The following is a 27,548-nucleotide window of genomic DNA, read 5'->3' as shown; positions in this document are numbered from 1 at the left end:
ACTTAAATATAGGACTCAAAGTTATGTTCTAATGAATAATGTCTTCTTTAAGAAATCTATTGATGGAAACTTCTTGACATGTTTAGGAGAAAAAGAAGCGTATTTGGCTCTTGCTGAAGTACACGAGGGAATTTGTGGTGCCCATCAATCGGAGGAAAAATGAAATGGGTGATAAATAGGAGAAGATTGTATTGACCAACTATCCAAAGAGATTGTATAAATTATGCTAGATCCTATGAAGAATTCTAGAAACATGGAAGCCTTCAACATATTCCAGCGTCAGAATTGCATGTTATAATTAAGCCATGGCTATTTAGAGGTGGTCTTTAGATCTGATCAGACAGATTCACCCACATTCTTCTAAAGGTCATAAGTTCATTTTGGTTGGTGTTGATTGTTTTTCTAAATGGGTAGAGGCTATCCCTTTAAGGAAGGTGACTCACAATGAAATAATTGATTTTATTGAGGAGCATATTGTGCATAGGTTTAAAATTTCTCATCAGTCTATTACCACTGATCAAGAAACCATGTTTATTGGAAAAAAGATCATGGAATATGCCAAGTCTAGGAATATAAAAATGCTTTCTTCTACACCGTATTATGCCCAAGTCAATGGACAAGTGGAGGCAGCGAATAAAATTTTGATTGCATTAAACTAAAAACACATTGGAAGGCAGCCAAGAAATTGGCACTAAACTCTCAGTCAAGTTCTTTGGGCTTACCAAAATTCTCCAAGAGGTTCTATTGAAAACACTCCGTATAAGCTAGTTTACGGTCATGATGCGGTATTACCTATTGATATTAATCTGCAAAGTATAAGGGTGGGTAGACAAGATGAGATACCAGTAGTAGATTATTGGAATTCTTTGTATGATTAGCTCAATGAACTAGATGACGAAAGGTTGAGAGCTTTAGAGTGGGTGATTCGACAAAAAGAGATTATGTCAAAATCATACAACTGTCGTGTTAAAGCAAAGACATTCGCAGTAGGAGATTTAGTGTGGAAAATAATTTTGCCTATAGACAAAAAGTAAAAAACTTACGGTAAATAGTCCCCAACTTGGGAAAGACCTTATGTAGTTAACAAGATTTATTCTGAAAATGTCTATAAGATTATTGAAGTCGGATCAGGAAGAAGAATTCCTTCCATAAATGGCAAATATCTAAAAATATATAGGCCAGGCATACATGAGATAAACATTTCACATGTTTAAGGACACGAGAATACCCAGTTGAAGTGTCAAAGAATATATATATATAGCCAACTAATAGTTGCAAGTCAGTTTGTAAAAGCTAACATGTCCTTGTGATGTCTCTGAGTTGCAGGTTCCATTGACAGTGTAAAGCATTAAGATTATGAGACAAATATATGTCCAAAGCATCAATTTAAAATAAGAATCAATACAAAAAATAACTTATCATTTTGTGAGTGCAGAATAGTACATGCCAACATATAGAACTCAAAGTTTAGTGAATAAACTTGTATGAAGCTAGAAGCATGTCAATAAAGGCGCATTTGTTTTAATTTGACAGCACTTGAGGCGAATGCACACAAGTTGGCATGCACCAGTGCAACCTGACATGAACATATATGGAGGTCATCACAAATGAAATACAAAAGAGGTCACTGTGATATTAATAATTGGCTTAGTGTGAAGTAATGTAATAACTTCCTAAAAATTAACAAGTGTCCAGTCTCCAAAACAAGGATAGAGTGCATACAAAAGCAAGTAATAAACAAAACTCTAAAAGTTCAAGAAGTGAAGATTGCAGAGACATATTAAAATCACAAAGGTTCACATAAAAAATACAAGACTAAATTTCAAAAATCTCCTTCAAGCGAGTAACTTCAGTTTGGAGAGCGGTTTGGAAGATCCTGGCTTCTTTGGCAGCTTCCTGTGAGGAGAGCATCTTCTCTTCAAGTGACTGTAAGGCTGCATTGCTACTATCAAGCATGCTACTTGCTTTGCCAAATTTAGCCTCATTCTTTATCAAAGCAGCATCCAACCTATTTTTTACTCATCTCTTGACAATCAGCTGTTGTTCCAAGTCTCAAATTTCTTTAGATAACTCATCAGCCTGATCTTTTGCTTTTGTAATATGGGCAGCCAGGGTAGCTTTGGCAGTCTCAAAAGAAGAAGTGTCTTGTTTCAACTTAGAAAGAGTTTCGGTTAATTATTGATATGATGAGATAGCTGCTTGAGAATCCAGAAATTTGGCATAAAGGTCCTCATAAACCTTCTGTAAGTGAGCTAACAAAGGATCAATAGTCTCAGGATGTGGTGTAGTTGAAAAAATTTGAAGAATATTAGAAAGCTGAGCCTTAAACTGCAAATCGGTAGCAAGTGTCAAAATAGGTTTGGATAGAATGACACTGAGTTGTTGGCCCAATAGAAGCAGGATGGAATTGTCGACAATATTGGTCGTGGGAGGTGTAGTATGGGGCTGCTCTGCTGAAAGGTGACTTTGAATGGTGGAACAAGATTCAACTACGGCCTTCTGTATTTCTATGCTACATGCAAATGTCTCATTTAGACTTTCTAAATCAGCCAATAAATCATTCACCACATTAGGGGTCTGAGCATGAATAAAAGTGATTGGCATTTGTTTTTCTGACCGCTCACTTGGGGGATTTCAGAATTTTGAAGCTAAACAAAAAATACAAAAGCAAGTGTTAAGATAAATAAAGAAGATATAAGGAAGAGATACTAATAATCAGGCTAAATGACATGTCATACCTTATTGGCATGGGTTTTAGGTATAGGCTTATCAGATGTGGCAACCATCATATTTTCAGTACTAGGCACAATCAAAGAGATGGTAGGAGACATAGTGACCTAAAACAAGAAGTGAAATGAGGACAAAGACAATTAACGAAAAAAATCAGCATGAGAGATATCATCATCATGTAAGTTCTTTAAGATAATGCTATTTTAATATGGAGGATGTGAAAATATATAAAAATACCCGAGAAGCAAGTTGACTACTGGGGCTATGAGCATCGACATCATCTTCCGAAAGAGAACTAACTCACTGATTTATCACTAGCCGAGGTGTTCTCGTTCTCCTCTTCATTGTGTTGAGAGATTACCAGTCCATCAAGATTGTCATTTGATGTATTTGATGTGTCATCCTTATCATCACTATTTGAAGATGTTGACACTTCAATTAGTTCAAGTCTTCTTTTTACTTTGCAGCTTGAGTAATTAAAATTAATTTTTTTTTCTACAAGCCTACTAGAAGACTTTCTCAAAAGAGAATTGGCAGCAAGTGGGGTAGTTGTTTTCTTTGTAATAATAATAATAATAATAATAATAATAATAATAATAATAATAATAATATTAGTAATAAAGTAATTAAAACAGGTGCCATTGTGATATTCTTAGAAAGCATTATGTATAAAGAAAACAACATTAATAACATCAACACAGAGAGGACTATAATTTTTTAAATAAAAATGAGCAAATGATTTAGTTGTAATTACCTTTTTTGACGATTGGTGCTCTTCTCACTTGTTGTATTACAAAAATAGTGGTCATGCTTTGACAACAAGTACCGAAAGCAACTTTAATGGAGGAGTAATGGGCCTTCCACCAAGAAAAGAATGAATATGTGGTCAACGGACAAGGCTTAAAAAAGAATAGGTGGAATTTATTTCTCCGTGCAGTATTATCTTTCTGAATGTGCAACAGATCTTCTAGTGAAGTAGCTTTGACATGCAAAGATTGTGGCTCTTGAAGATGGTAAGGAGATGGAATGGCCTGAGCTAATCCAAATTGTCTTGAAACGGCATTTGGCATATAGACCGCTGTTCTTAGGTCATCTTCACCTGGGAATCCAGCAAAAAATAATTGAGGAGTCAAGAACTGTGACCAAATAGTGATGCTTTCCTTTTGTGTAACCTTAGCTGGAGTAAGAGATTGCGTCAACCATTTCAGACCAGTTTGACAATTAGCAAAGGGAGTCAGATTGATGTTACGGTCTTTCTCTGGCAAGTGATAGAAAGCACGGAAGAAGTGTTTCATCTTATCATGTGAGGCCATTAACTTGTCAGGAAAGACTAAGTTAAGCAGACGGTGTCCAGCAATCATAGAATCTGTAGGACCTTTTCGGGTCGAACGTGACTGTAGCTCAGATTAAAAAATAGCGGACAGTCACAATTGAAAAAACCAAATGGGACCGTCAACATTAGTGATTCTTTTTTTCTCCCTCATAAGGGCTGTGATCCAATCTAGAGTGAGATATAATCGAGGCAGGAATAATTTGGCTAAACACAGCCTCTTACCTTCAGCTAACATAATGGCCAATGGGAGATAAGTGACTTCAACTTGAATGCTTCGGGCACAGAAAACAACGCCGCTCAACCAATAGAGAAGGAAGGCTATGTGCTCATTATCAAAAACAAGTTCTTCATCTTGACCTTTGTTATTAAGAATGAAGCTTTGATAGGTGGTGGAAGAGATATCCATGGCATACTCAACCCCTGTGGTTTGACTGGGTAGTAATTAAAATTTTCTCTCCTAAGAGAGGTAGGCCAGTTATTGCAGCTACATCCAAAAGAGTAGGAGTAATCATATCGTATGGGGTGTGAAAAGTATGAGAAGTCTCATCCCAAAAATATAATGCACCTCCCATTTACACTGAATTAACAGTGTAAGAGTTTTTACTAAGCTGAATTAGGTCATATATCCCAATCTCTTTGCAGAGGGTCATTTTCTCAGTTTCAACCCTACCTAACCAAGCATGGTAACCTTCAATGTTGGTCTTTGAAGAATTTCTGAATAACCTATTGTTGGAGTCGAAGTATCCAATGGGAATGAAGTCTTGAAAAGCAACAGATTTTCTTTGAGGGTGACCAGAAAAAATATTTTTTATCTCGTTTGCTACTTTAAGAGAGACAATAGGACCAATAAAAGCTGAATCTACACCGTCAATGGTTAAAGGGAGTAGCACCTGAGATTCCCATATCTTTGATTTTGAGGCCTCTGGTTTAGGAGCAAAATTCTTGCCATTTTTGACAACAGTCTTATTACAAATGGCCACTTTAGATAAAGAAGGAAGACTTGTTGACAGATGGTGACTTGAGGTTGCCATAACAATGCATGAAAAATTCAAGTATTGGGTGCTGAGATTGTCAACGATTAACAAACAAGCTGTAAAGAAAAAAAATCCATAAATGAAACATGAAAAATTCATTATCTACTAGATTGATCATTGCTGAAAGTTAGGAGAATGTGTATATAATCTAAGCAAATCTCTTTGTTTTTACTGCATTTGTGTAATGTTGTTTTAGAGCATTGCCAGGGATCCTAGAATTACATTCTTAATTAAAAATTCCAATAACAAAAGTGATGCAAAAGCTAAATTATTCCTAATTAATATGGTCACAAGATAGCAATTATTTCTACTGACAGTGAAAAAATCTAGTTAAATTAAAATAGATCATATTAGTGAAGGGGCCAAAACAAGCTCACTTACTGTTAGAAAGAAGTCTGGTAAAGCATCTCCTTCAGTTGAACTAGGAGAAAGCAAATAAAAAAAAAAAACTCAAGACCTTATCCTCAACGCATTGTGAATAGGTTATGGGACAGCACACAATTTTCAATTAGGAAACATCAGGTTATATTTGTAGATATAATAATATATTACCAAAAAAAATGAACTTTCGACATGTTTGTGCCAAGAAAATGAACTATCCCTTTTATCATATTTTTTGGGAGCAAAATGGACAAAAATATTTTTTTTTCTTTTTTTTCTACCTCTTCTTTCGTATTTAAAAATAGAAAAAAGACAACAACATAGTAGACTTGAAGAGTAGGGTTTAACAGGCAAATCATAATTTAAATCAAAGAATATAAAAGAAAAAAAGGAGAATGTCTTCTCTAGTACTCATAATCATGAATAACACAAGAGATATTTTGCATGCCATTTTTGGGATTAGTGTTCTTCTCAATCAACAATGAAAAAAAGAAAGATAAAGATGGAGCTAGCAGTCAAATCTTACCAGAAATATTAGAAAAATTAGGTATAATCAAATCCTTGTGAATAGAGAAAGTCCATCGTAGTAGATGAAATTTGGGAGAGTGAGAGGCACATTGTTGAAGAAGAAATTTTTTGATGTTCAAACTTTAAACACTAACGTATTCTCTCTCTCACAAGTATTACAAGAAGATAAGAGTACTGAGCTATTTTACTTTTTGCTTAGCCAAAATAAAAATAAATAAATAAAATAACAAAGAAAAGAAAAAGAGTATAGTACTCCTGTGTGCTTTCTAAGTGATGTCTCAAGATTTCATTTTTATCAACACGTATTGTTATTATTTATATACATTTTAAGAGAATATATATATATATATATATATATATATATAATAAAACAATATAAAAATATATGTATATAATAATATATAAAAAAAGACATATACATATATATAAAATAAATAAATAAATAAATAAATAAAAATAATAAAACACACGTTTGTATATATTTATTTTATTATTATAAACAACAAAATTTTTCACTCTATTTTAAATTAAATTAGATCATTTGACAGTTGGCTATCTATTTGATTTTTGAAATTCACAAGAAATGCGGGAACAGTTACGGGAAATTCAAATTTTTTGCAAGTGATGTACAAATGGTAACTGTCAGCTGACATTAGGTTAGTCTATAAATAAAGTTTTAGGAACACATTGTAAGCAGTTCAGTTTTTCTTGGAAAACACTTAGAAACCCAAAACGCTCTCAGTTCCACAGAGTAAAATTAGGAATCTTAAGTAATTTCTCTGAATTCAAACACTTGTACTTTGTTTTTTTCCCAATTTTTATTAATAAAATTTCTCTACTTTTACGTCTTCTTCTCTTTTACGTTCATATTTCTCCTTTCATCTTCCTTTCTAATTTCTGTTTGTTTCAATTTCTGCAATTTACTTCGCCACCGGCACCTTGCATTTATATGTTTATTTATTACTTTTATTCCTTTTAATTTTATTTGACGTTACAATTGCGACGTTGAGACACCTACATTTTCTTTTAAACACTAACAAAAATTTGAGTAAAACAAATATCAATATATATTAATTATTATACATACAGTGGTAAGATTTTTTATTTAATGTTAAAATAATATATATTGATATCGAAAAATTAATAGTAAAATATAAAAGTAATTGTTAACAAAAATTTTAGTAAAATCACAATTTAATAATTAAAAAATTATTGAAAGGTAGGTATCTTAGAAAAATATAATTTAATTATTAAATCTTTTAAAAGTATTTTGGTAAAAATACAATTTAATCAATAAAAAATAATTTAATAAAAGATATTTTGGTAAGTAAAATTTAATGATAAAAAATAAAATTTTTGTTAATGGATATTTTTTTAAAAAAATTATTTATTTTTTAAAAATAGATAAAGTTAATATTAGTTAACACAAAAAATTTAAAATAGATTAAAAAAAAGATTTTTTAAAAGTTAAAAAGGAGGAAAATATACATTTATAAAATAAAAGAGAACAAATATCATTTTAGCATCTTACAGGAAAAAAGAGAGAGAAATTTTCTCTTTTATTTATTTACTTGGCACTACAGTAGATAAAGAGTTATGTTCTAGTTCAATTTGAAATTTTGAATGCTTCATCATAGATTTATAGACAAGTACGTTATTTATTTTTGTGAGTCACCCAGCATAAAGACAAGAACAGTGCACGTGTAAAGAGAAGAGCGTATATATATAGCTACTTCAAAGTTGATATAAAATTGTATGCAACGACGTAACTGAACTTGTAAAATCAACTCTTGGGAGTTTATCATTATACATATGATGATATAATAAGCAAATGAATGGGTTGTTTAAGCAAATTGGGTTCTTATTATATTGACATGGTATGAATGAATGACAAAAAAAAAAAAAAGTAATAATAATGGGAAGATGAGAGTAGGTAATTAGGTTATTAATTGTGTGTAATTTTCCAACCATTGGTCACCGTCAATAAAAGTTATGTTGAGGAATGGAAGAGCTTGTGTATCGTTTAATCTCTGCACATATGGTGCCCTCATTGCCATGCTAGCTCCGGGACCAGAGCAATTGTACTCTCCATAGAATATGGTCCTGCGTGCATTCATGCATCCATTTATTTAAAATAATCACACCGGTTTAGTAGTTTTAATTCATTCTATAGTGACTATTATTACTTACTGATCCCTTGAAGGGTCATTGAAATCGTTCCAACCTTCAGGGGCAATGATATCTGACATTGTTGTTGACACAAAAACAACACGTGAGTATGGTCTCCATGCCCTTCCTAACCATATTCTCCCACTCCCTCCTATTGTGCTGTTCACAAACACAAATCCTGTGTTATCATCCATGGATACTCTTCCATGAGCTGTCACTGCACCATTTATGCTCCTGTATCCTTGTGGCACTGGATTCGCTATAGAAACTATTTCACAATTCTGTACACACCAATTTATGGCTAAGTTGTACTACTACTAAGTTTGTGCTAATCGATTATACAGTCATTCAATCACATTCGATATGTTAAGAGAATACCTCGTAAAAGGACCTTCCATCGCCAAATATGAAATCAATTGAGCCTTGGATATAGCAATCCCTGAAGTAATGGCGACCCTTATCATCATGAAGGGTGTCTTGTGCTCCAAAGAATCCACAACCCTTGAATTCAGCTTGATCTCCTGATATTCTGATTGCTACTGCTTGTGCTCCTTCAACCCCAGGACTTGGCATTGGTGCCAAGTTCTGTTTCAAAGAGTATATATATATATATATATATATATATAACAAAGTTGAATTTACGTTAGTGTTATGATTAATTGTAACATAAGGTTTCTATTTTCATTGAGCTATCATAAGTGATAACATCTAAATTTCTTCACCTACCATGAAGCTTATGTTCTTGGCAATGAAGTTGGATGCAAAAACTTGTACGGAACCACTATAGAATGTGCCATTTGCTGACTTTGCCGTGTCATTCCATGCAATTGCGGTTGAAGTGTAACCTTGTCCTTGAAATGTTATGTTGGCTTTGGTTCTTGGGACCATTACTTTCTCACTGACAAAGATGAAATCAGATGAACATGATCATGATGAGGCTATTTTCTTGAGACACTTTTATATGAAACCACAAAAGAAAAAGGTTCAAACTTACTAGTATATGCCCTTGTTAATCCAAATTATGGTTCTTTTTTGGCTTAAATCTGGAACTGCATTGACGGCTGCTTGTACTGTTGTGAAATTGCAGCAACCTTTTTGATCAACACAGAGATAAGAAGTGGTGTTGGTGCTTGGAGGTGGAATCCCTGGTGGAAAATCATCACAAATGGAACCAGCATTTCCACTATCATCATCATCAGGGTGTTTCTTGTTATGATGATGATTATGATGATGGCCTCTGAAGAAGATGCATATATAAGTTAGTTGCAAACATGCATATGAATATGATGATGATGATGAGAAGGGCGTTATAGTGAAGTCTTTGAAAATGTTGAGGAACTGTTCATTTGGATTTATGAGATGCAAAGATGCAAAAACTGCAGCCAAGAGAACCAAAATAGATAAGAAATTGGTTTGGAGACTCATTATTTAATTTAATGGTTTTGCCAATTATGCAAAAAGCTAAGGATATATGAAAAATCAGTTATGAAGATAGATATATTTATAAAAATGTAGAACATGTATGCACTTGAAGTCAAAGGTTTTGATGGCATGTCTTGCAAACTACCCTGTCCTATTGTTGGTTACTGGGGGAATTTCCATCCTCTACCAAACTTAGCTTTCAGATTATTTTGTGCTCAATTCTAAATTGATGTGTAACTCATCATAACACTTGGTTCATTCTCTTACTCTTTCTGCTTTGCAGCCACATCTTTCTGCAATGCATTACTATTAAATAGAGAACAATCTTTACGTAAATTACGTTCCAACATTATGGAAACATCTAATGGAAGTTTGGAATATATCTTATAATAGTGAGATTTAAGTCTTTTTTTTTTGTTTTAACTAGGATCTTTATAAACATTAAAAAACAATAAAAAAATATAGGATACCAACTTAGCCAACATTCATTTTCTTTTTATTGTAAAATTATCTTTTTCACATTTATTTTTAGAGAATTTAGAATTTAGGATATAAAATTTAGAATTTAAAATAACAAAAAATTAACTAATATTAATTGAAAAAAATTGATTATGGTTGAAATTCTTTTATAAACATTTCTTTAGTTTGAGATGGTTTTTTTTTTTAAAGAGTAAAGTATCGTTTTGTCCCAACGTATGTGGTAAGTCATATTTGTGTCCCTAACGTTTAAATTGTCCTATTTATATCCCTAACATTTATAAAAGTGATTCAATGTTATTCTACTATCAGTTATACTAACAAATCAGATTATATTTTTCAATTATTCTCGCTTGGATGTATTTATTCTCAATTAGGTCTCACTTGGATGTGTTCGATTTTAATATTATATCCACTATTTGTGTTTAGATTCAATTATGTCTCTAGAAAAGTGAATTATGTAAATGTTGTAAGAATTAGTTTCAACTTTTGATGAGCTATTTTTTGAAGTATATCATCGATTCTATCATAGACATTTGTATTCTAATTTCAATAAGAGATTTTTAAAATTCAAACTAAAGCGCTCATGATATATAATTGATGTCAGGATAACATTGAATCACTTTTACAAACGTTAGATATACAAATAGAACAATTTAAACGTTAAGGATACAGATAAGATTTGCCCAAAACATTGGAGACAAAAATAATACTTCACGCTTCTTTAAAAGATTAGTAGATTACTATGTCGAATCCAACTAAACTTTTATAGATTGGAAAAAAAAATATAGCAAAATTAAACCAAACTAAACTTCTCTTCCCAATCCATCCAATTGTTTTGTCACTAATAATTCAGAGAAACATTATTAGTGGGACACAAGGTCCCAATCTAAGCTTTATCTATCAGTTAGTTTATACTCTCTCTAAAGAGGGTTCTACCAAATTTGCCGGCAGAGATATTTACTATTTGGTCCCCAAAATAACTAAGGCTGAACATTGTAGAACTTCGTAATTAGAAAACAAAAAAAACACATTCACATACATTAGTGCTAAAATAATTAGAAGAAAATTTAGGAGGATAAACTATTTTAAATGACTTTAACTTATTTAAATTCAACCGTTTAACCGGGTTATAACTTATGAATAACTTATGCATATAAAAAGTTTGGTGATTGAACGAAAACCCAATTGTTGCTTAGGCCAACAATTTTAATTTATATTAATCAATAATTTTAGTCAACTATTCAATACTCCCTGCAAGAATTATTGTTACCGGACATAATCCACAATGAGATAAGGTGTGAGCAGCACTCTGCAGCAGCATAGTGAAAGGTACAATGCAGAGGCAGTTTCTGTAATTTTAATGTCATACAGTCCGGAAATATTGATACCCCCACATGCATTTATGATATTGTTATGAAAATTCAAAGGATCAAATTCAAAAGAGTTTAATTTTAATAATCTCACAGTATAAAATGATTTATACAGTCATATAATTACAACTGTAATTTTAATTTTTCTTATATAATTAGATACACGTATAAAACTATTTTAAATTTGCAATACATTAAAATTAAATTCAATTTAAAAAAAAATTGTAAATGCAGAATAAAAGGCATGTAATCAAAACAAGGATGAAAAAACTGAGCTGGTTCGGTTGTCCCAGCAGAAAAATATAAAAATTGCTCACCTGTTTTTCAAAAGTCGGTTCAATTTCCATTGAAGAAAATCACCTCCATCATCATTGAAAATTGAAAATAATTACTACATCATCTAACTAAACATGAAAGCTTGACTAAGCATAAGTTAATTTCACCTCAAAGCCTACTACAAAATTACACATTAATCCATCAAAGTTCAAATAAGACATCCTATGACACAATGGAACAGCAAATCCACAAAATCTACTCTTGCCTTTGAAACAAGGGCCACATAAACATCAAACCAGAAACCAAAATCTGGTTCTTAACAATGGAAGCAAAGCAAACTCCATTTGATATCCGCACTTCTCTTGACTTAGAGCATGCAGTCAGTTCTTGCCGGCAGCCTCCTGAAGAAATTCAGTGGCACCGATGGAAGCTTGTGACGGAACCTCGGATGTCTCAACACATAAATTCCTGTCAGGAGGGCCACAACTTGGAACGGGGTGACATAGAGTACAATGGCTGCAACCAGACAGAAAATCACAAAAAGCGCCGTTGCTCTGGGATCTCTCCAGCTGAGCAAAGACTGCAGCCTTTCCCCCTGAGTCGCTAGGTCGCCAACCACGGTCTGTATCCTCCCAGCAATACTTCTGAGTCGATCATATCGCATCCTCACGATGTCAGAAGGCTTGGTGGTTGGAAATGTGTCGAATTCTTCATCTAGTTCATCAGGGTGTGCCGAATCAGCATGAGAGAGCCGGGTGTCCATATGAGGAGGGTGCCTTGGCCTCCATCTATAGTACCAAACTCCAATCAAGAAGAGGTAAAGGAATATGGTGGGTAAGATAAGCTCAGGGTACATGACCAATATGATAAACAAGATATGGATCAGAACCGTCGTGATCGGGTTTTTCCAGTTGCAAATCTGATCAAACCATTTTCCAACAGCAATCAGTCCACTCAAAACCCCCATGATCCTGAAAAAGTTGGCCTTGCTCCTTCTCATACTCCACATGTGGGATCCCACATCCAGCATGTACTCCACTATCTCCTTTCTCAAGGGTGGCTCAGCACGACTCAGCCTCATTGATACAATCTGAGTTGCTTGGTGCCTCAAACTGTCGAGCTGGCTGACAGTTAACGGGTGAATGTAATGCATTTTAGGCAATAAGGGTAGTGAGTACATGTGCATCATGTTAAGCAATGAAGAGCAAGTAAACCTAACAGCCAGGTGAATTTCACCCATTTTCTTCACCCCATTTGGATGAAGAACTAGAAGAGGATAGGAATGTGTGTAGACACGATCAGTCTCAAGGGTGGAAAGACGAATCCTCACCTTTCCGATCCTTGAATCTCTAGCCCCTCCTCCACCCTTATCACCACCATGCAAATGACAGTTATCAAAGACGCCAATTGTAATGACAGTGCAGGGATCAAAAACCTCCCAAGTATATTGCTCATTCCACCTTGGTTGAAAGCTATCAATGATGGTCCTCGTGCGCACCCACTTTTGCCCATATTTTGCTACACAATATGCATCTGTTGTCCCCCTACCATCTTTTGTTTTCATTGGCATCAAACCCTGTGCATTCAATATCCCCAATTCAAGAACTCCAATGCTGGACTTCCACAGCTGTTTCGCTGTTGGGCGGAGATCACTGCTGTAGTGAGTTGATTCATCCAAAACATGGTAACCACCTTCTAGGCAAATCCTCACATGAAGCCTGCTTGCAAACTTGATTTCCTTCTTCTTGTCCCCTTCCATAATTACAACATGTTTTTCGAGATTAACCCACCTAGTGTTCACAGGTTTGTGATCCAGTCTCCTGTCCACCGCCTGTAATGGAATTATACACCTCCCCAATACTTCCTCTTTGTTAGGGGCAACTCTGTCTTCCACACTCAAAATCAGTGGCTCCTCAAATGGTTCCGCAGCCACAAACATCAAATCCTCATTCCACATTGGATTGATTGTCCTACTCTGGGAGATTCTAGTCCTCAATGCTTGATTTCCCAGAATTGCCTTCACAAAAACATCAGGGTATCTACCCTTGTCGCTTGGTTGCAAGTCTTGTGCCTCTATCAAATTAACCCTCAAATACCAAAGTTTAGGAGACAGATACACCTTTGATCTAATGTTTGCAAGAGCATCAGTCCCGCTGACTGTCGCCGCATCCGAATGCCAAGCCTCGGGAAATGCTTCATCAGCTTGAGTGCCCATCCAAACTGCCAGCATTAGCTCTCCCTTCGCCTTGTTACCATTTTTGTCCTCCAGCCTATACCACTGTGGCGCCAGAGGGCTATCTGGAGGAACCCTCTTGGGGATCTCATTCAGGTCAAACCAGACACGACCAATGAAGTCATCCTTCACAACATCCTTATCTTTTACAGTAACCTCAAGCACCGAAGCCTGAATCCGGTCTTTCGAGAACGCAAAGACCTGATTCCATTCAGGATTAGTCTTCTTCTCGAAGTGTCGAGTGGTGCCTTTGTAATTTCCCAGCCTAACTTCAACATAAGGGTCACAACTGCCAGTGACATCCTTTGCAGGCAAGTCCTTCGCCTTTGAAACCCTCACATAAAGGTACTGCATTTGCTCAACAAGGTCATAGGTGCTAGTAAGTTTGTCACCGGAGACCTTACCACCTCCAAGGTGGGGCTTGGTCTCCTTCAGCAAAAAGTCCTCAGGTGGTGGTCTCTGCATCTTCTTAGTTCAAATCACCACCAAAACACCAACTTCAATAATGGAAGCTGGTTCACAACAATTTCAAAGAATATTCCAGGTCCTAGGGAACACTGTTTTTGAATTAAATACAACGGATATTAGGAGCCTGAAAAAACAAAAGGTGAAAAACCACAGCAGTCAAATAGCCGTTGCAGACTTCCAAATCGGTTCCCCTGAATATTCGGGAAACATTTAAATAACCAAACAACACGAGATAAATCCGAGCTTCAACAACAGAAGAAACTAAAAATTGGTGATTAATGCATAAGCAAATTACAGATCTCTGATATTCATGAGTGAAGATGCTTAAAAAGTGAACTTAATTAAAAACAAAGAACATTTACTCTAAGCCTCTAGATCCGATTTGTTACGCTGTAGAATTACGAAATCACATCACCGGAAAAATAATAATAAAATAAACATAATATAATAAAAAAAATCAGATTCCACATGCATAAAGAGATAAACAATCTGAAGCCTGGAATGTTGGTGTGTTGTTGTTGCCAACACAATGTGGCATAAGATGAAGGATTAAAGCTTCAAAGTATCACTTTCCCCGTTCCTATAACAAACACCCTTTAACCCAAGTTCATTTTTTTTTTCCCAAACAAGTATTACCCTTTTATAGTTTTGTTTTCTTCCCTTGGTTCAGTAATTTGTATGCTACACAATCCACACACAGAAAAGCTTAACCAAGAGCATCACAAGTTGATGGATTATACTGTACATGTAACCTTCCAATCCGAACAGATTTTCCAAGATTACTTTTTTAAAAATAAAAAATTAAAAAAAGGTAATTTTGTACAAATGGGGTACCTTGAATCAGCAAAGGGTACTTAAAAGTAGAAAAATAATAAAGAATATGTAAGAAATTATAAGCAAAATAGAAGGAGATGAAGCAGAAGGGATTTTTATGGTTGTTTTTGTGCAATGAGGGAAGTTACCTTGATGAGAAGAGATTAACTTGTGAATAAGAAACGGAAGTTGGAAGCGGAGATTGAAATGGAAGGAATGTGAAGAGATAAGGGTTAGAAGAGAGAGAGAGAGAGAGAGAGAGAGAGTACACACTAACCCAAGAAAAGTAAAGAGGGCATTGAAGGAAGGAAAGAAGGAAGTGGTGAGTGGTGAGTCTCTCTATGCTTTTAATTTTTCTGAGTTTTTTTAATTGATTTTTTGTTTCCCTCTCTCTTGTCTTTGGGGTGGGGGGATGGTGGAGTGGGGCTAAGGATCTGATGAATCTATGCAAAATATACGATGAGGGGTGAGTGAGAGTGAGGGAGGGTTCTCTTTATGTTTCTCTCTCTCTCTCTCTCTGCTTTTTGAGAAGAGAAGGAGAGGTGTGTGCTGGTGGACCTCTGTTGCTGTACAGGGTGGTGGAGGAGTGCCGGTGGACCCGCCTCACGCGTGTCAGAATACACTCACACGTGTGCCACCTCATTTCTTTTGGCTTAACACTCACTTTCTTATCAATTTTAGTTAAAAAGAATCAAATTATTCTAAAAAATATATTATAAACTCTAACCCATATTCCTAGTTAAGATAAATAAAGTTTAAAATTTTTTACTTTTTATATTTTTAAAATGTTTATATATTTTAATTTTACTCATTTAAATATTAAAAATAATAAAAAAATAAATTATAACTCACCATCTTCACCCATTTACCTTTATTCTAGTACCAAATGAATTTCACAGCCGCATTTTAGACGAATTTATTATTAGAATTTAATTTTGATGCAAAGTATAGAGTAGTTTTACACTGTATTTAATTGTGTAATATTATATCAATAAATATAATTATCTTTCACATTAATTATGTAGACGATTATAAAAAATATATATATAATTATATGATTGTGTAAAATATTTTACACTATCAGTATATTAAAATTAAACTCTTATTATTATAATTATTTTTAATTTGTTAATAATCTGTGCAATTGATAACACAATAGAATCAAAACTTCTAATTAATTATAATGTCATTTGGAATACATTATTAAATTAAAAATTGAAGTGAGTAATACTAAAAGTCTTATATTATATAGTACACTAATAATTATATAATTGGTGAAATAATAACACAAGATATAGTTCTAATGTCATTTTATGAATGAATTTATATTCCCTATTAAATGAAAGTTCAAGGAATATATATATATATATATATATATATATATATATATATATATATATATATATATATATATATATTACTAAAATAAATATTAAACCAATTTTTTTATAAATGATACCTTTTAATTTGTCCATTTGTCTAGGTTAGCAATTTGCCAATTTACCAATTTGGTTAAAGTGCCATATTCTTTTAGGATTTAATATTTAACGGATATTTTTTTCCCCGGGGGAGGTTTGGAAAAAATATTAATTTAACAAGTAGAAAACAGCCAAAATCAACAATTAAGAAAAGGAAAAACGAAAAAGAGACGCCACATGAATTGCCTGTATCATTATCTTTTCCCTTTTAGTTGTTGAAATAATTCAGTTTTCTTTATAGTTATTAATTATATACAAGATTCCTTCTGATTGTTAAATTAGCATTTCCTTAAATATATACATACTTTGTAAGTTTTCAAAACATGTATTTCTTTAATAAATGAGCAACTCTGTGAATTACGATACAAAACTTACGGCTTCATGAGTTATTTGACTTATTTCTCAAATAACCCTTTTCCCCATTTATTGTTACATATGAAATTTTATTATTAAAATTTGATTATTTTGCTGAAAAAAATTAAAGTTATCTTCTTGGGCATATACTTTTAACATACTCTACTCAACGAACTAGACAAAAAGAAAAGTACTGTAATCAACAAACTTGAAATTGGGGCTCAAGAATTTCAATATGGAAAGGAAAGAGTTGTTTTGACAAAAAATGGACCAATGGTGTGTTTCACCCAATGATGGATGCAAGCTCAAAACGCAGGGGTGTGTTGCGTGCGACAAATGGGGACAATGACGTGGCACAGCCTTAGCGGGACACGTAGCATTACGTGAGGGCATGCTGACCTAGCACGTGGAGGCGTGATGATGACGTGGAGAAGCTTGAATGGTCCACGCAGGCAATACGTGGGGACGTGCTGACCAAGCACGTGGGGGCGTGATGCTGACGTACGTGGGGGCGTCATGGGGACGTGGCCAAGCTTGATTGGTACACGAGGGCATCAAGTGGGGGCGTGCTGAGTCAGCACGCAGGGGCATCCTGACACGTGGCAGTACGTGATTAGAGTTCGCGGTGAATGCTACTCTATATATAAGGTTGTGGTTGGGTTCATTTTCATGCTGAGGAAGTGTGTGAGTGTTCTTTGAGTGTGTTTCTGGTGTAATGGAGGATACTGCAAAGTTAGTAGTATATCGCGACGGTGAGATAATACGTAATACTCATGAGGGAGTGAGGTTTGTGTGTCAGAATCCGTTTTCGTTTGTGGTTCCATGGACCATGACGTTTATGGAACTTCAGAACGGTCTCTGTCAAAGCATAGAGAACGGTACATTAATGAGAGTGAGCAGAATTCTGTACCAGAATCCGGTTATAGTTTTTGGTGGTTTAATACAGTTTGATACCATGCCAATCACTGACGAAGTGACTATGCATAATATGTTTCAAATTCACCGGCAGACTCAGATGTGACAGCCACAGATTGAGCTGTATGTTGAGTTTGAAATCGTAGAGGCGGAAGGGATTCAAAATGACTTAGAGATGGAGGATGATAGAGCTGCAGTGTACGAGGGAATGAGTAGTTACAGCGAAGAGGACTTCGAAGCCACTTATGAAGCCGGCGACGAAGAGCAGGATGGTGATGCGGGAGTTGAGACAGCAGCTGATGTAGTGGTTCACCCATCGATCAGTCAACCGATGAACGTGCCACCTTTTATGCGTGAATTGGATCTCGACGCCATGCATGCACCGGAGTTTCCGGAATATTCAAACATAGGTACGTGATGACCGAATAATATGTTTTCTTTAATATATACTTTGGATTGATTAGTAAACGATGATGGGCACTTTCTGTAGGCGTTGCTGATCCCGAGGACGGAGAGTTACGTATTGGAATGGAATACAGTTCTAGAAAGTCGGTCGTGGCAGCAATTAGAAGTTACACTATCGCTAGAGGAGTTGACTACGACGTGTATGAGTCTGAGCCACAGACGTTCTATGCAAAATGCAAGATGTATGAGCGCGGGTGCGACTGGCTTATCCGAGCCAGCTTGATACGGAAAAAAAGTTGTTGGGAGATACGCAGATACAACGGTAAGCACACGTGCACAACGGGAGTGATTTCACAGGATCATTCCAAGTTGGACTCGGACACAGTTGCTGAGGCTATAAGGCCATTGGTCGAGACTGACCTGTCAATAAAGGTGAAAACTATAATAACCGAAGTCCAGTCAAGGTTCAAATATACCATCAGTTACCGAAAGGCTTGGTTGGCAAAGCAGAAGTCCATAGCGAAAGTTTTCGGTGATTGGGAGGAGAGTTACCAAGCCTTGCCGTGGTGGCTCTCAGTTATGGTTCAGAAGATTCTTGGGTCAGTTGTCCAGATAGAAACACGCCCACTCTACAATGGGAATGAAGAGGCGCAAGGGGTAAAAATACTTCATCGCGTATTCTGGAGTTTCAATCCATGCGTTAGGGCATTCAGGCATTGCAAGCCCCTAGTTCAGGTTGACGGAACACACCTATATGGAAAGTACAAAGGTACACTTCTGGTAGCTTTTGCACAGGATGGGAACCAGAACATTGTGCCTATCGCTTTTGCCTTGGTGGAAAGGGAGACAGCTGATGCGTGGCACTTCTTTCTAAGGAATCTGCGAACGCATGTTGTAAGAAAAGATGGTGTGGGTATGATCTCGGACCGGCATGAGTCAATTCGAGCAGCAGTAAATCGTTCTGGAGCTGACTGGCAACCTCCAAGAGCATGGTGGATGTTTTGTATAAGGCACATCGGCAGCAACTTCCTACGAGCATTCAAGGTCCCTCACTTGCAAAAGCTTGTGGTTAATATTGGGTATTCAAGAACGGTGGAGGAGTATAACATCAACTATAAGAGGTTGGAAGAGTGAGGCGAGGCATATGCCAGGTGGTGCGATGCCATTGGACTTAGACATTGGGTACTGGCATTCGACGAGGGACATCGATGGGGCCATATGACGACGAACCTTGTCGAGTGCATTAACTCAGTGTTGAAGGGTGCCCGTAATCTACCTGTGTTGGCGCTAGTCCGAGCAACGTATTACCGGTTAAATGAACTTTTTATGCGGAAGAGTGCTGAGTCTCACGAACACAAACGTGCTGGATATACTTATTCCGTATTCGCACAACAGTGAATAGAGGCAAGTATGCAGCAGGCTGGGAATATAGTTGTGCACCGTTTTGACAGACGGAATGAGGTATTTGAGGTGCGCGAAATGACTAGCGAAAAGGTATTAGTCGTTGATCTTGCACGACGTACGTGTGACTGTGGGCACTTTCAGGTGGAACGAATACCATGTCGCCATGTTATTGCTTGCTGTGCTAACCAGCGAATCGATTGGCACATGTATGTGCATGACGTGTACAAGATGACAGAGGTCCGTAAGGTATATAGATTCGAGTTCTCACCGTTAGGTGATGCCGAGACATGGCCTGCGTATGAGGGACCCACATTGGTCGCTAATCCCGCCTTGAGGCGAACGTCGAAAGGTCGTCCAAAATTGACCAGATACTTGAACGAAATGGACTCACGCGACATGCGTGGTCCTCGGATATGCCGTCTCTGTGGTGCTCAAGGACATAGTCGGAGTCGATGTCCTCAGCGTGCTGGATCAAGTGGTGGGGGGGGGGGAATGACTTTTATTTTCATTGTGTTTGTATTTTTGAATTTGCATTTTTATAATAGATTTTCTTTTTTGTCTTACTCGTGTTTGTAATTTTAAATTTGAGGTTATCCATTGATGCTTAAGACCATGATAATGTTAACATTTACTGCCTTACTGAAGCAAACATACAAATTTTTAACTACGAATAACATCGACCAACATACAGAACATTAAATACGTATTACATTGAACCCTAGTATGAAATCTAAAAACCCCAACCCGATACTCACTTCTTACGACCCATCAGCTCAGTGCCTTACCCATCATGCCCAGACCTGACTTTGACGGAGTATACCTATCAAGTGGATTTCGTTCCGTCCGTAGGTCATATGGGTGACCTACAGCGGTCGACCCACCTGCCTCTTCCCCAAGTGCCGACCCACCCGCCTGTGCTGGCAGTGCCGATCCACCCGCCCCTGCCGGTAGTGCATTACTATAGTTAAAATATTTTTTCTAATATTTTAATATTATTAATAACAAAGTATATATTTTTTTAATATTTATTTATTACTAACATTTATATATTAAACTTTTGAATATGTTCAACATACATATTTATTTACGGTATATATATTTTTTATTTTATTAGAGTATTATTTTTATATTTTTATCATAGAGAAATATATTTTTTTAAAAAAAATTTAGTATATCGTATAGTATAATATAGTATAATATATATTTTATTTTAGTATTTTATATTAGAAAATTAATTTAAAATTGACAAAAAATTATTTTTTAACATATTAAATAACAAAAAATAAAAGATAAAATACACAATAAAAATATAATTTACCAACTTACATATATGGGATGATCCAAATAATTTATAATATGTTCTTTCGGAGCATTATAATTACGAACCATTCTTTAAAATAAATACAAAATAATATTTTTCTTTTTTTACTGTCTATTATTTTTTCACCCTTTCCACTAGCAGCAACACCCTTCTCCTTTGATGAGTTCGCAATCCCTTCTTCCCTCTCACTAACACCCTTTCTTAAGAATGTTGCCCTCAAACCCTCTCACTAACTCTTTATGTGTTGCAGTTGGAGGAGAAGGCTCCTTATATAGAGCATGAAGAGGGCACGCTTACTGTTTACCGGGGAACCTGTCTCCTGCATGGCAGCAGGTGCAGCACGCGCCCCCGAAGTGCAGAAACATTGAAACTCCGCGACGCCAGCTCCACCTCGCCCCTGCGTGGTGTCAGAAGCGTGCATGCTCGCCGCGTCACCTCGCCCCTGCGTGGTGCGGACACGTTGCTCCGTAGCAGGGTCAGCACGCCCCTGCGTGTTGACTGGGTTCTCCACTACCTGATAAATCACCCCACCTTTCAATATTCTTCCAAAATACCAATGATTTTTTCATAATAAAAATAATTTCCGTGAAATTGGTGTTTCCAAATAAACATGCCATAAAATTTTTTTATTTTACCTTTTTAACCAAATAAAAGTTCTGATTCCTCAGTGCCAGCTTCAAACCAAGTTCACTTGGGTTAAAAGTACATGCTTTCAACCAACAAGCTACTTGGGAAGCTAGCTAACCAAATAAAAGTTGGAAGAGTTGAAATGGGAGGGCGATGGAATTTCAGCCTTACACTATTTTGGGTACTTGTTTATTGATCCTGCTGGCAAATTTGGTAGGACTCTAAAACCAGTGATAAATAAAGCAAATGTTGGGGACCTTGTGACCCACTAATGATTCTCCTTTTGAATTATATATTATTATTAATGAATTACTAATGACATAAAAATTATAGGATGGGAAGTTTATTCACTGTTTATTAATGTAATTTTACCGGATTGTTTATAGTTTTATCGTTTTTATGGTACAAATAAAAAAAATGAGACAACTTTATATCAATAAAAAATAAACTTAAGAAAAGAAAAGTGTTACACCCACTCAAAACTAAAAGAAAAATGTTTCTATAGAGTTGCAGAAAACGTCTTTTTTTTTAAAGATATTTTTTAATAATTAAAATTTAACATATATAATCACTTAAATTATGTTATTTTTGTCAAAATTATGTCAGACAAATTAATTTGACCGAAAAATAGTGACTCAAATTTTGAATCTGTTTAATTTAATATTATTTTTTATAAAAAATGACTATAATATCCCTATTATATAAAATAACTAAAATACTCTTATTATATATATTAATTTTGAGAATCCTAAATTTTAGTCTTTTTCTTCTCTATTGTTATAGGATTAGAATTTAAAGTTTTTAAAATTAATATATATAATAAGGATATTTTAGTTGTGTTTTATAATAGAGATATTGTAGTAATTTTTTATAAAAAATATTAATTTATACCGGTTCAAAATTTAATTTATTAATTTTTTTGCTAAACTGATTTGTCCGGTTTAATTTTAATAAAAATAATACAATTTAATTGATTATATGCATTTAAATTTTAATTTTTAAAAAACATATTAAAAAAAAGACATTTTTGATATCTTTATCTAAGTGGCTCCCAAACTAAAAACTATGTTTGGTTAGAAGGAAAAAAAAAGAAAAAAATGAAATAAAAAATTGAGTGAATTTTTATTTTTAAATATATTTGAATGGAAAGAAAATAAAAAAATATTATAAAAAGATAATTGTATCCTTATATTATAAAATATATTAAAAAGAATAAAGGTGTAGTATTAAAAGTAGAGAGAAATAAATTAGTTTTTTCTCCATTTTCTTTCTAATGTTAGAGAGAAAAAAAATTAGTGGCTCCCACCAATTTTTTTTCATTAGTTTTCTTTTCTCTCTAATTTATCTCCTCAACCAAATAATAAAAAATAATTTTTCTTATTTTCTTTTCTTTTATTTTCCTTTCTAGCAAACATAGACTAAAAAATTTCTTCTCAGCTGCATTCTAGCTGCATTCTAGAACTATCTTTTTTTTTTGTCGATATCCTATAACTATCTTTTTTTTTGTCAAATGGATTGAACAACCCCCAATTTTAGATATCACAATACATACATCCACGCACTCACATTTTGAGATTTTATCAAACCTCATTCCAATCTCAGCTGGAGTTCGAACTTGGTGCAGCTTGCTTAAGAGGCAATATGATTGCCACTTGATCTAGGCCTCCACTGCATATCCTATAACTATCTTGAATAAAGGGCTATGCAGATCAACCTACTAGGCTTATAATGAAATTTGTGATTTCTTTGGGCCTAAAGATATCCCGAAAGCCCAAAAACAGACAACCTACTGGGCTTCTGGCTTGCGTAATAATTGCAGCCTCAACAAAAACCCTAGCTCTTCATCATTTCTCCATTCGGTTTTGGAGCTTCAGCAGCAGCAGCAGTCACAGGAAAACTTCACCTCCGAAAATGGTACGCTCTCTAACTAACTAACTAACTAACCATATTTTCACTTCTCAAAATCTTCGAAAAGCTATTCTGTGATCCTGCAATTAGGATTTCTGATACTAAAAAAGATTACATTTACTTTTGTTGATCTGTGTGGTGCAGCCGTTCAAGAGGTTCATTGAGATTGGAAGGGTTGCTCAGATCAACTACGGCAAAGAGCATGGGAGGCTAGTAGTCATTGTTGATGTCATCGACCAGAATAGGGTATCCCTTTTTTGTTTTTCGTTTCCTGTTTCTTTTTTAAAATTATTTGTTTCTTTTTTCTTTGTCACCAGATTCGTTGGCGCCTATTTGCCATTTATGCTTGCTTATGGAATTGATTAAAAAAATATATTTTCTATTTATAATTTAATCTCGGCTCTGTTTGAATATGTTCTTTGTTGGCAAGATTGTTGGATCACTGCTGTTTCTAATTTTTGGAGATGTTTGATTTACTCAGTTGTACATTTCATTATATTCATCGGTTCAAAGTATTCTTTTCTAACTTTGGCCTGAAGAAATAAGGGAATTGTTTATTAGGCTGAGTTTGGAAGAGAAACTGAGAGACAGAGACTAGATAGAGACTAAATTAAGTCTTTATATTATGTTTAGTGTTAAATTATACAAGGCTGAGTTATGTCTCCGTATCATATTTAGTTTAAGATAAATATGGAGATTGAAGATAGATTTGGAATATGAAAAGTTAAGTAAGTATTTTTGAGAAAAAATGTAATTAAAGTTTCAATTTCTGTTCTTAAAATTTTATCTCTCGTGTCTCCACTTTCCAGAGGTAGACTGAAACTGTGTCTTGAGATTGAAATTTTAGTTCTAGTCTCTGGTCACCAAACACAATACTCAGTCTCAGTCTCCTAGGAAACAAACACAACTAGTGGTGGTTACTTCTATTTAATTTTTTGAAGCTTTATGTTATTAGTGCTAACATTTTCATACTTATGCATTTGCATTTATGCATATTTAGCATCCATTAAGATGATTTTGAAAATCTGGGTTTTTATTTCAGATATTACAAATATCCTATTTCTTGGGAAAAAATCGGATGTGCATAGTTTTAGATTTTGATGATTTGATTTTAGAGCATTGGAGAATAATTTTTATCTACCTGTTGGTTTTTAGGCTCTTGTTGACGCCCCTGATATGGTCCGATCCCAAGTGAATTTCAAGAGGCTCTCGCTCACTGACCTTAAGGTTGATATTAAGAGGGTCCCCAGGAAGAAGGAACTCATTAAGGCCATGGAGGAAGCTGGTTAGTACTATTCTTCATGAAGGAATTGTTAGTATATTAATATTAACAAAGCATTACACGTTTGTTTATCAAATCTTGTTATTATTGTTCAGATGTCAAGAACAAGTGGGAGAAGAGCTCTTGGGGGAGGAAACTCATTGTCCAGAAGAGAAGGGCATCCCTCAATGACTTCGACAGGTTCAAGATTATGTTGGCTAAGATCAAGGTTAGTTTTGGATTCAATTTCCGTCATATCCTGTTTCTTGTTTCCAATTTTTGTAGCATCACCATATATTGTTGAATTGTGCATATTATAAGCAATCACCGAAAGGTTACTCTAGTTTATTAACATATTTTGCATGGTCATGCATTTTCTTGTGCTAATCTAATACACCTTTTTATTTTTTTTTTCAATTATTTGTGCAGAGGGCAGCAACTGTTAGGCAAGAGCTTGCTAAGCTCAAGAAGAGTGCATCTTAAGCATTTTTTACTTGAAAATTTCAAAATTTGTTATGAATTTCGATCAGATAGTACACCTTGGTTGTTATGAGATTCTGTATGTTATTGACAGATTTCCTAAGAAGTTCTATTGCGATATTTTTGTTAGTGGATTGATATCAGAACTTCCTCTCTCATTGTTGAAAGTCGTTAGTTGCAATCGCATTACAAAAAAGCCATTTGCCTGCATGTTTGTGCAATTGATAACTTGACTAGCTTTGATATCATGGTAGTCATGGATGCCACATACATTAGGAGGAGCTGCGTAATTAAATCTATTTTCAGATCACATATTGAACTGATAGGATAGGAGTTAGTGTGATAAGGTTTTGTTGTAGTGTGTGTCGAGTCAAATTGGATATAAAAGTAAAATAAGTAAATAGCAGGTAGATTAAATTCTATTTTGCTGAAATTGATAAGGTCATATCTACTAGAAAAGAATGAACTATGACGAACTCCAGCTTTAAATACTGGTGCTCCTCATTTTTAGTAGTTGAGCCAAGAAATCTAATAATAGTGATTGGAAACGCTAAAGATTAAGGTAACATTGCCATTGGCATAGAAGAATTGGGGGTGCAGCTAAAGTAGACAAATTGAGAAGTTCTTGGTTCTGTTTGGTGGCTGTTGTGAGTCTCTTCTGGCCGAATACTCATTTGTTCAAAACTTGCAGTGTTGTTACTCACTCCTTGGTTACCAGTTTGAAGCCTGCATCTTTTTATTAGGGACAATTTTGATATTTCAATCTGTAGTAATGATGGAATTGCAAATCATATATTTCTTTGTCTGATTTAGTTTGAATATTAATGTGAGAATTTGAAATTCTTTTGAGAAACATAAAAAAAGTTTCTTGTGAGAATTTTTTTTTTCGGTGAACTTCTTGTGAGAATTCTATTCTCAAAGGTGTATACAATAATACATCCTTAAGGAAACATTTTTTTTTGAGTCTGTTATTCATATGGTTGTCTTTGGGCTTGGTGTTTGTACATTATTGGTGGGCTTTGGTGGACTGGTTTAAGCACAAGGCCTTGTGGACTAAAACCCCAATATGCCCTGAGATTAACTTGTTATGTGGGCTTCTGATTCTCTTACTTTTAATTGAAACCCATTTCCCTTTTTATAATAAAACTTGTATATGTTATGTCCAAAAATAACGTATATGTTGATAGTTTCATCAATAAAAGAAAAGAAAGAGAAATAAAAGAGCCACAATGTAAAAGAAAGAAGTGATGGATGTACAAAATATTAAACTCTTACATTAATTATTCTAGTGAACCCAATTATTTTTTAATATGAAATGTTTTTGGAGTTATGCCCTGAAATGGAACCGTGTAGTGTGATGTAGTTTGGGTCTCACAGTGGACGAGAAGTATTTTTTGTTTTTTTTCAATATTTATCAAAATAGCATCTCGCATAGAACTAGAAGAATTGTTTATTTTTTAAAATTTTGAAATTGGATTTCGCAAAGAGCGAAAGAATTTAAATTATTTTTTAATTAAAACCACAACTTGAAAGTTGTGAGAAAGTAGAAAAAATCATTTTGTTTATTAGTAAAACAAATTGTGAATGAATTCTTAATGAAATAGCAAAATCAATTATGCGTCCCAATATGGATAATATGGACCGGACCAGAGGCGGAGCCTCAGCTCATAGTGAAGTGGGAAAAGGGCAATGTTATCTTAAATTTTAATTTTTTACATATAAATTATATATAAAATTTAGTTTAATATTTTTTAAAATTTTTATTTTATTTTTGTTTTATTATAAAAATATTTGTAGTTTTTTTTTAATATTTTATCTAATTTCAATCTGGACCGGACAATTTGATTAATGTGAAAAAAATTGTTATGGCAAGTAAAGGCTTTTTATTTTTAAAATAAAAGTTAGATAAGTGTAATACGAAAAAATAAGGATTTGAGTGGGGAATGGATCCTCTCTAATAGAAAAAAAATTGGATGGTATTCAATAGAAGATCTCATCTTTTATTGTTCTCTCTCCTATTTAATTTTGGTCTCACTTATAGAATTAAAGGTGAGAGATTACGCTTTATTCTCTCAAGTGTTAGAAAAAATGGAGAGGTTCCGGTTTGAGTATATAAATATAAGATTAATAACCGTTTACATAAAAATTATTAGAATTA

The 27,548-nt window shown here is 34.6% G+C and overlaps 5 protein-coding genes across 6 annotated transcripts; 3 read left to right on the top strand and 2 right to left on the bottom strand.

Moving 5' to 3' along the window:
- Positions 1–7,757: 7,757 nt before the first annotated feature.
- On the bottom strand, positions 7,758–9,644 carry LOC112696095 (probable pectinesterase 8). The gene is made up of 5 exons (XM_025748696.3): positions 9,170–9,644; positions 8,902–9,073; positions 8,554–8,760; positions 8,197–8,456; positions 7,758–8,109 (listed from the first exon to the last, which is right to left on the bottom strand). Exons 1-5 carry the CDS (start codon positions 9,598–9,600, stop codon positions 7,944–7,946), a joined length of 1,236 nt encoding a protein of 411 aa, XP_025604481.1. The 5' UTR covers positions 9,601–9,644; the 3' UTR covers positions 7,758–7,943.
- A 2,123-nt stretch (positions 9,645–11,767) lies between these two features.
- Positions 11,768–15,788, bottom strand: LOC112696094 (FT-interacting protein 3). Of its 2 annotated transcripts, none has more exons than XM_025748693.3 (2): positions 15,387–15,788; positions 11,768–14,548 (listed from the first exon to the last, which is right to left on the bottom strand). In XM_025748693.3, the coding sequence occupies exon 2, from the start codon at positions 14,419–14,421 to the stop codon at positions 12,091–12,093; it is 2,331 nt and encodes a 776-aa protein (XP_025604478.1). In that variant the 5' UTR covers positions 14,422–14,548; positions 15,387–15,788; the 3' UTR covers positions 11,768–12,090. The 2 variants fall into 2 exon arrangements, with proteins under 2 accessions (XP_025604478.1, XP_025604479.1); XM_025748694.3 differs by having other exon boundaries at positions 15,515–15,787.
- Positions 15,789–18,159: 2,371 nt separating this feature from the next.
- Positions 18,160–19,523, top strand: LOC112805328 (uncharacterized). The gene is made up of 2 exons (XM_025847721.1): positions 18,160–18,394; positions 18,475–19,523. The coding sequence occupies exons 1-2, from the start codon at positions 18,160–18,162 to the stop codon at positions 19,521–19,523; spliced, it is 1,284 nt and encodes a 427-aa protein (XP_025703506.1).
- Positions 19,524–19,607: 84 nt separating this feature from the next.
- LOC140173605 (uncharacterized) lies at positions 19,608–20,369 on the top strand. The gene is made up of 2 exons (XM_072198091.1): positions 19,608–19,769; positions 19,935–20,369. Exons 1-2 carry the CDS (start codon positions 19,608–19,610, stop codon positions 20,367–20,369), a joined length of 597 nt encoding a protein of 198 aa, XP_072054192.1.
- Positions 20,370–23,258: 2,889 nt separating this feature from the next.
- LOC112696093 (large ribosomal subunit protein eL14) lies at positions 23,259–25,536 on the top strand. The gene is made up of 5 exons (XM_025748692.3): positions 23,259–23,655; positions 23,794–23,895; positions 24,805–24,934; positions 25,027–25,139; positions 25,340–25,536. Exons 1-5 carry the CDS (start codon positions 23,470–23,472, stop codon positions 25,391–25,393), a joined length of 585 nt encoding a protein of 194 aa, XP_025604477.1. The 5' UTR covers positions 23,259–23,469; the 3' UTR covers positions 25,394–25,536.
- The last annotated feature ends 2,012 nt before the right edge of the window (positions 25,537–27,548 follow it).

Source organism: Arachis hypogaea, chromosome 6, assembly GCF_003086295.3.
Source record: "Arachis hypogaea cultivar Tifrunner chromosome 6, arahy.Tifrunner.gnm2.J5K5, whole genome shotgun sequence".
Taxonomy (NCBI): domain Eukaryota; kingdom Viridiplantae; phylum Streptophyta; class Magnoliopsida; order Fabales; family Fabaceae; genus Arachis; species Arachis hypogaea.
The sequence above is the reverse complement of the archived record's forward strand: the minus strand, read 5'-3'. Positions and strand labels throughout refer to the sequence as shown.

What these genes read in the sequence shown, in the direction of transcription:
- LOC112696094 (XM_025748693.3), bottom strand. Translation starts at nt 14,421, where the DNA reads ATGCAGAGACCACCACCTGAGGACTTTTTGCTGAAGGAGACCAAGCCC.
- LOC112696095 (XM_025748696.3), bottom strand. Translation starts at nt 9,600, where the DNA reads ATGAGTCTCCAAACCAATTTCTTATCTATTTTGGTTCTCTTGGCTGCA. An exon ending in CCAAGAACATAAGCTTCATG is followed by an intron (nt 8,761 to 8,901) that starts GTAGGTGAAGAA and finishes TCTTTGAAACAG; the next exon opens with AACTTGGCACCAATGCCAAG. An exon ending in ATGGAAGGTCCTTTTACGAG is followed by an intron (nt 8,457 to 8,553) that starts GTATTCTCTTAA and finishes TGGTGTGTACAG; the next exon opens with AATTGTGAAATAGTTTCTAT.
- LOC112805328 (XM_025847721.1), top strand. Translation starts at nt 18,160, where the DNA reads ATGGAGGATGATAGAGCTGCAGTGTACGAGGGAATGAGTAGTTACAGC. An exon ending in TCCGGAATATTCAAACATAG is followed by an intron (nt 18,395 to 18,474) that starts GTACGTGATGAC and finishes CACTTTCTGTAG; the next exon opens with GCGTTGCTGATCCCGAGGAC.
- LOC112696093 (XM_025748692.3), top strand. Translation starts at nt 23,470, where the DNA reads ATGAAATTTGTGATTTCTTTGGGCCTAAAGATATCCCGAAAGCCCAAA. An exon ending in ATGTCATCGACCAGAATAGG is followed by an intron (nt 23,896 to 24,804) that starts GTATCCCTTTTT and finishes GTTGGTTTTTAG; the next exon opens with GCTCTTGTTGACGCCCCTGA. An exon ending in TAAGGCCATGGAGGAAGCTG is followed by an intron (nt 24,935 to 25,026) that starts GTTAGTACTATT and finishes ATTATTGTTCAG; the next exon opens with ATGTCAAGAACAAGTGGGAG.
- LOC140173605 (XM_072198091.1), top strand. Translation starts at nt 19,608, where the DNA reads ATGACGACGAACCTTGTCGAGTGCATTAACTCAGTGTTGAAGGGTGCC. An exon ending in GTGCTGGATATACTTATTCC is followed by an intron (nt 19,770 to 19,934) that starts GTATTCGCACAA and finishes GGGCACTTTCAG; the next exon opens with GTGGAACGAATACCATGTCG.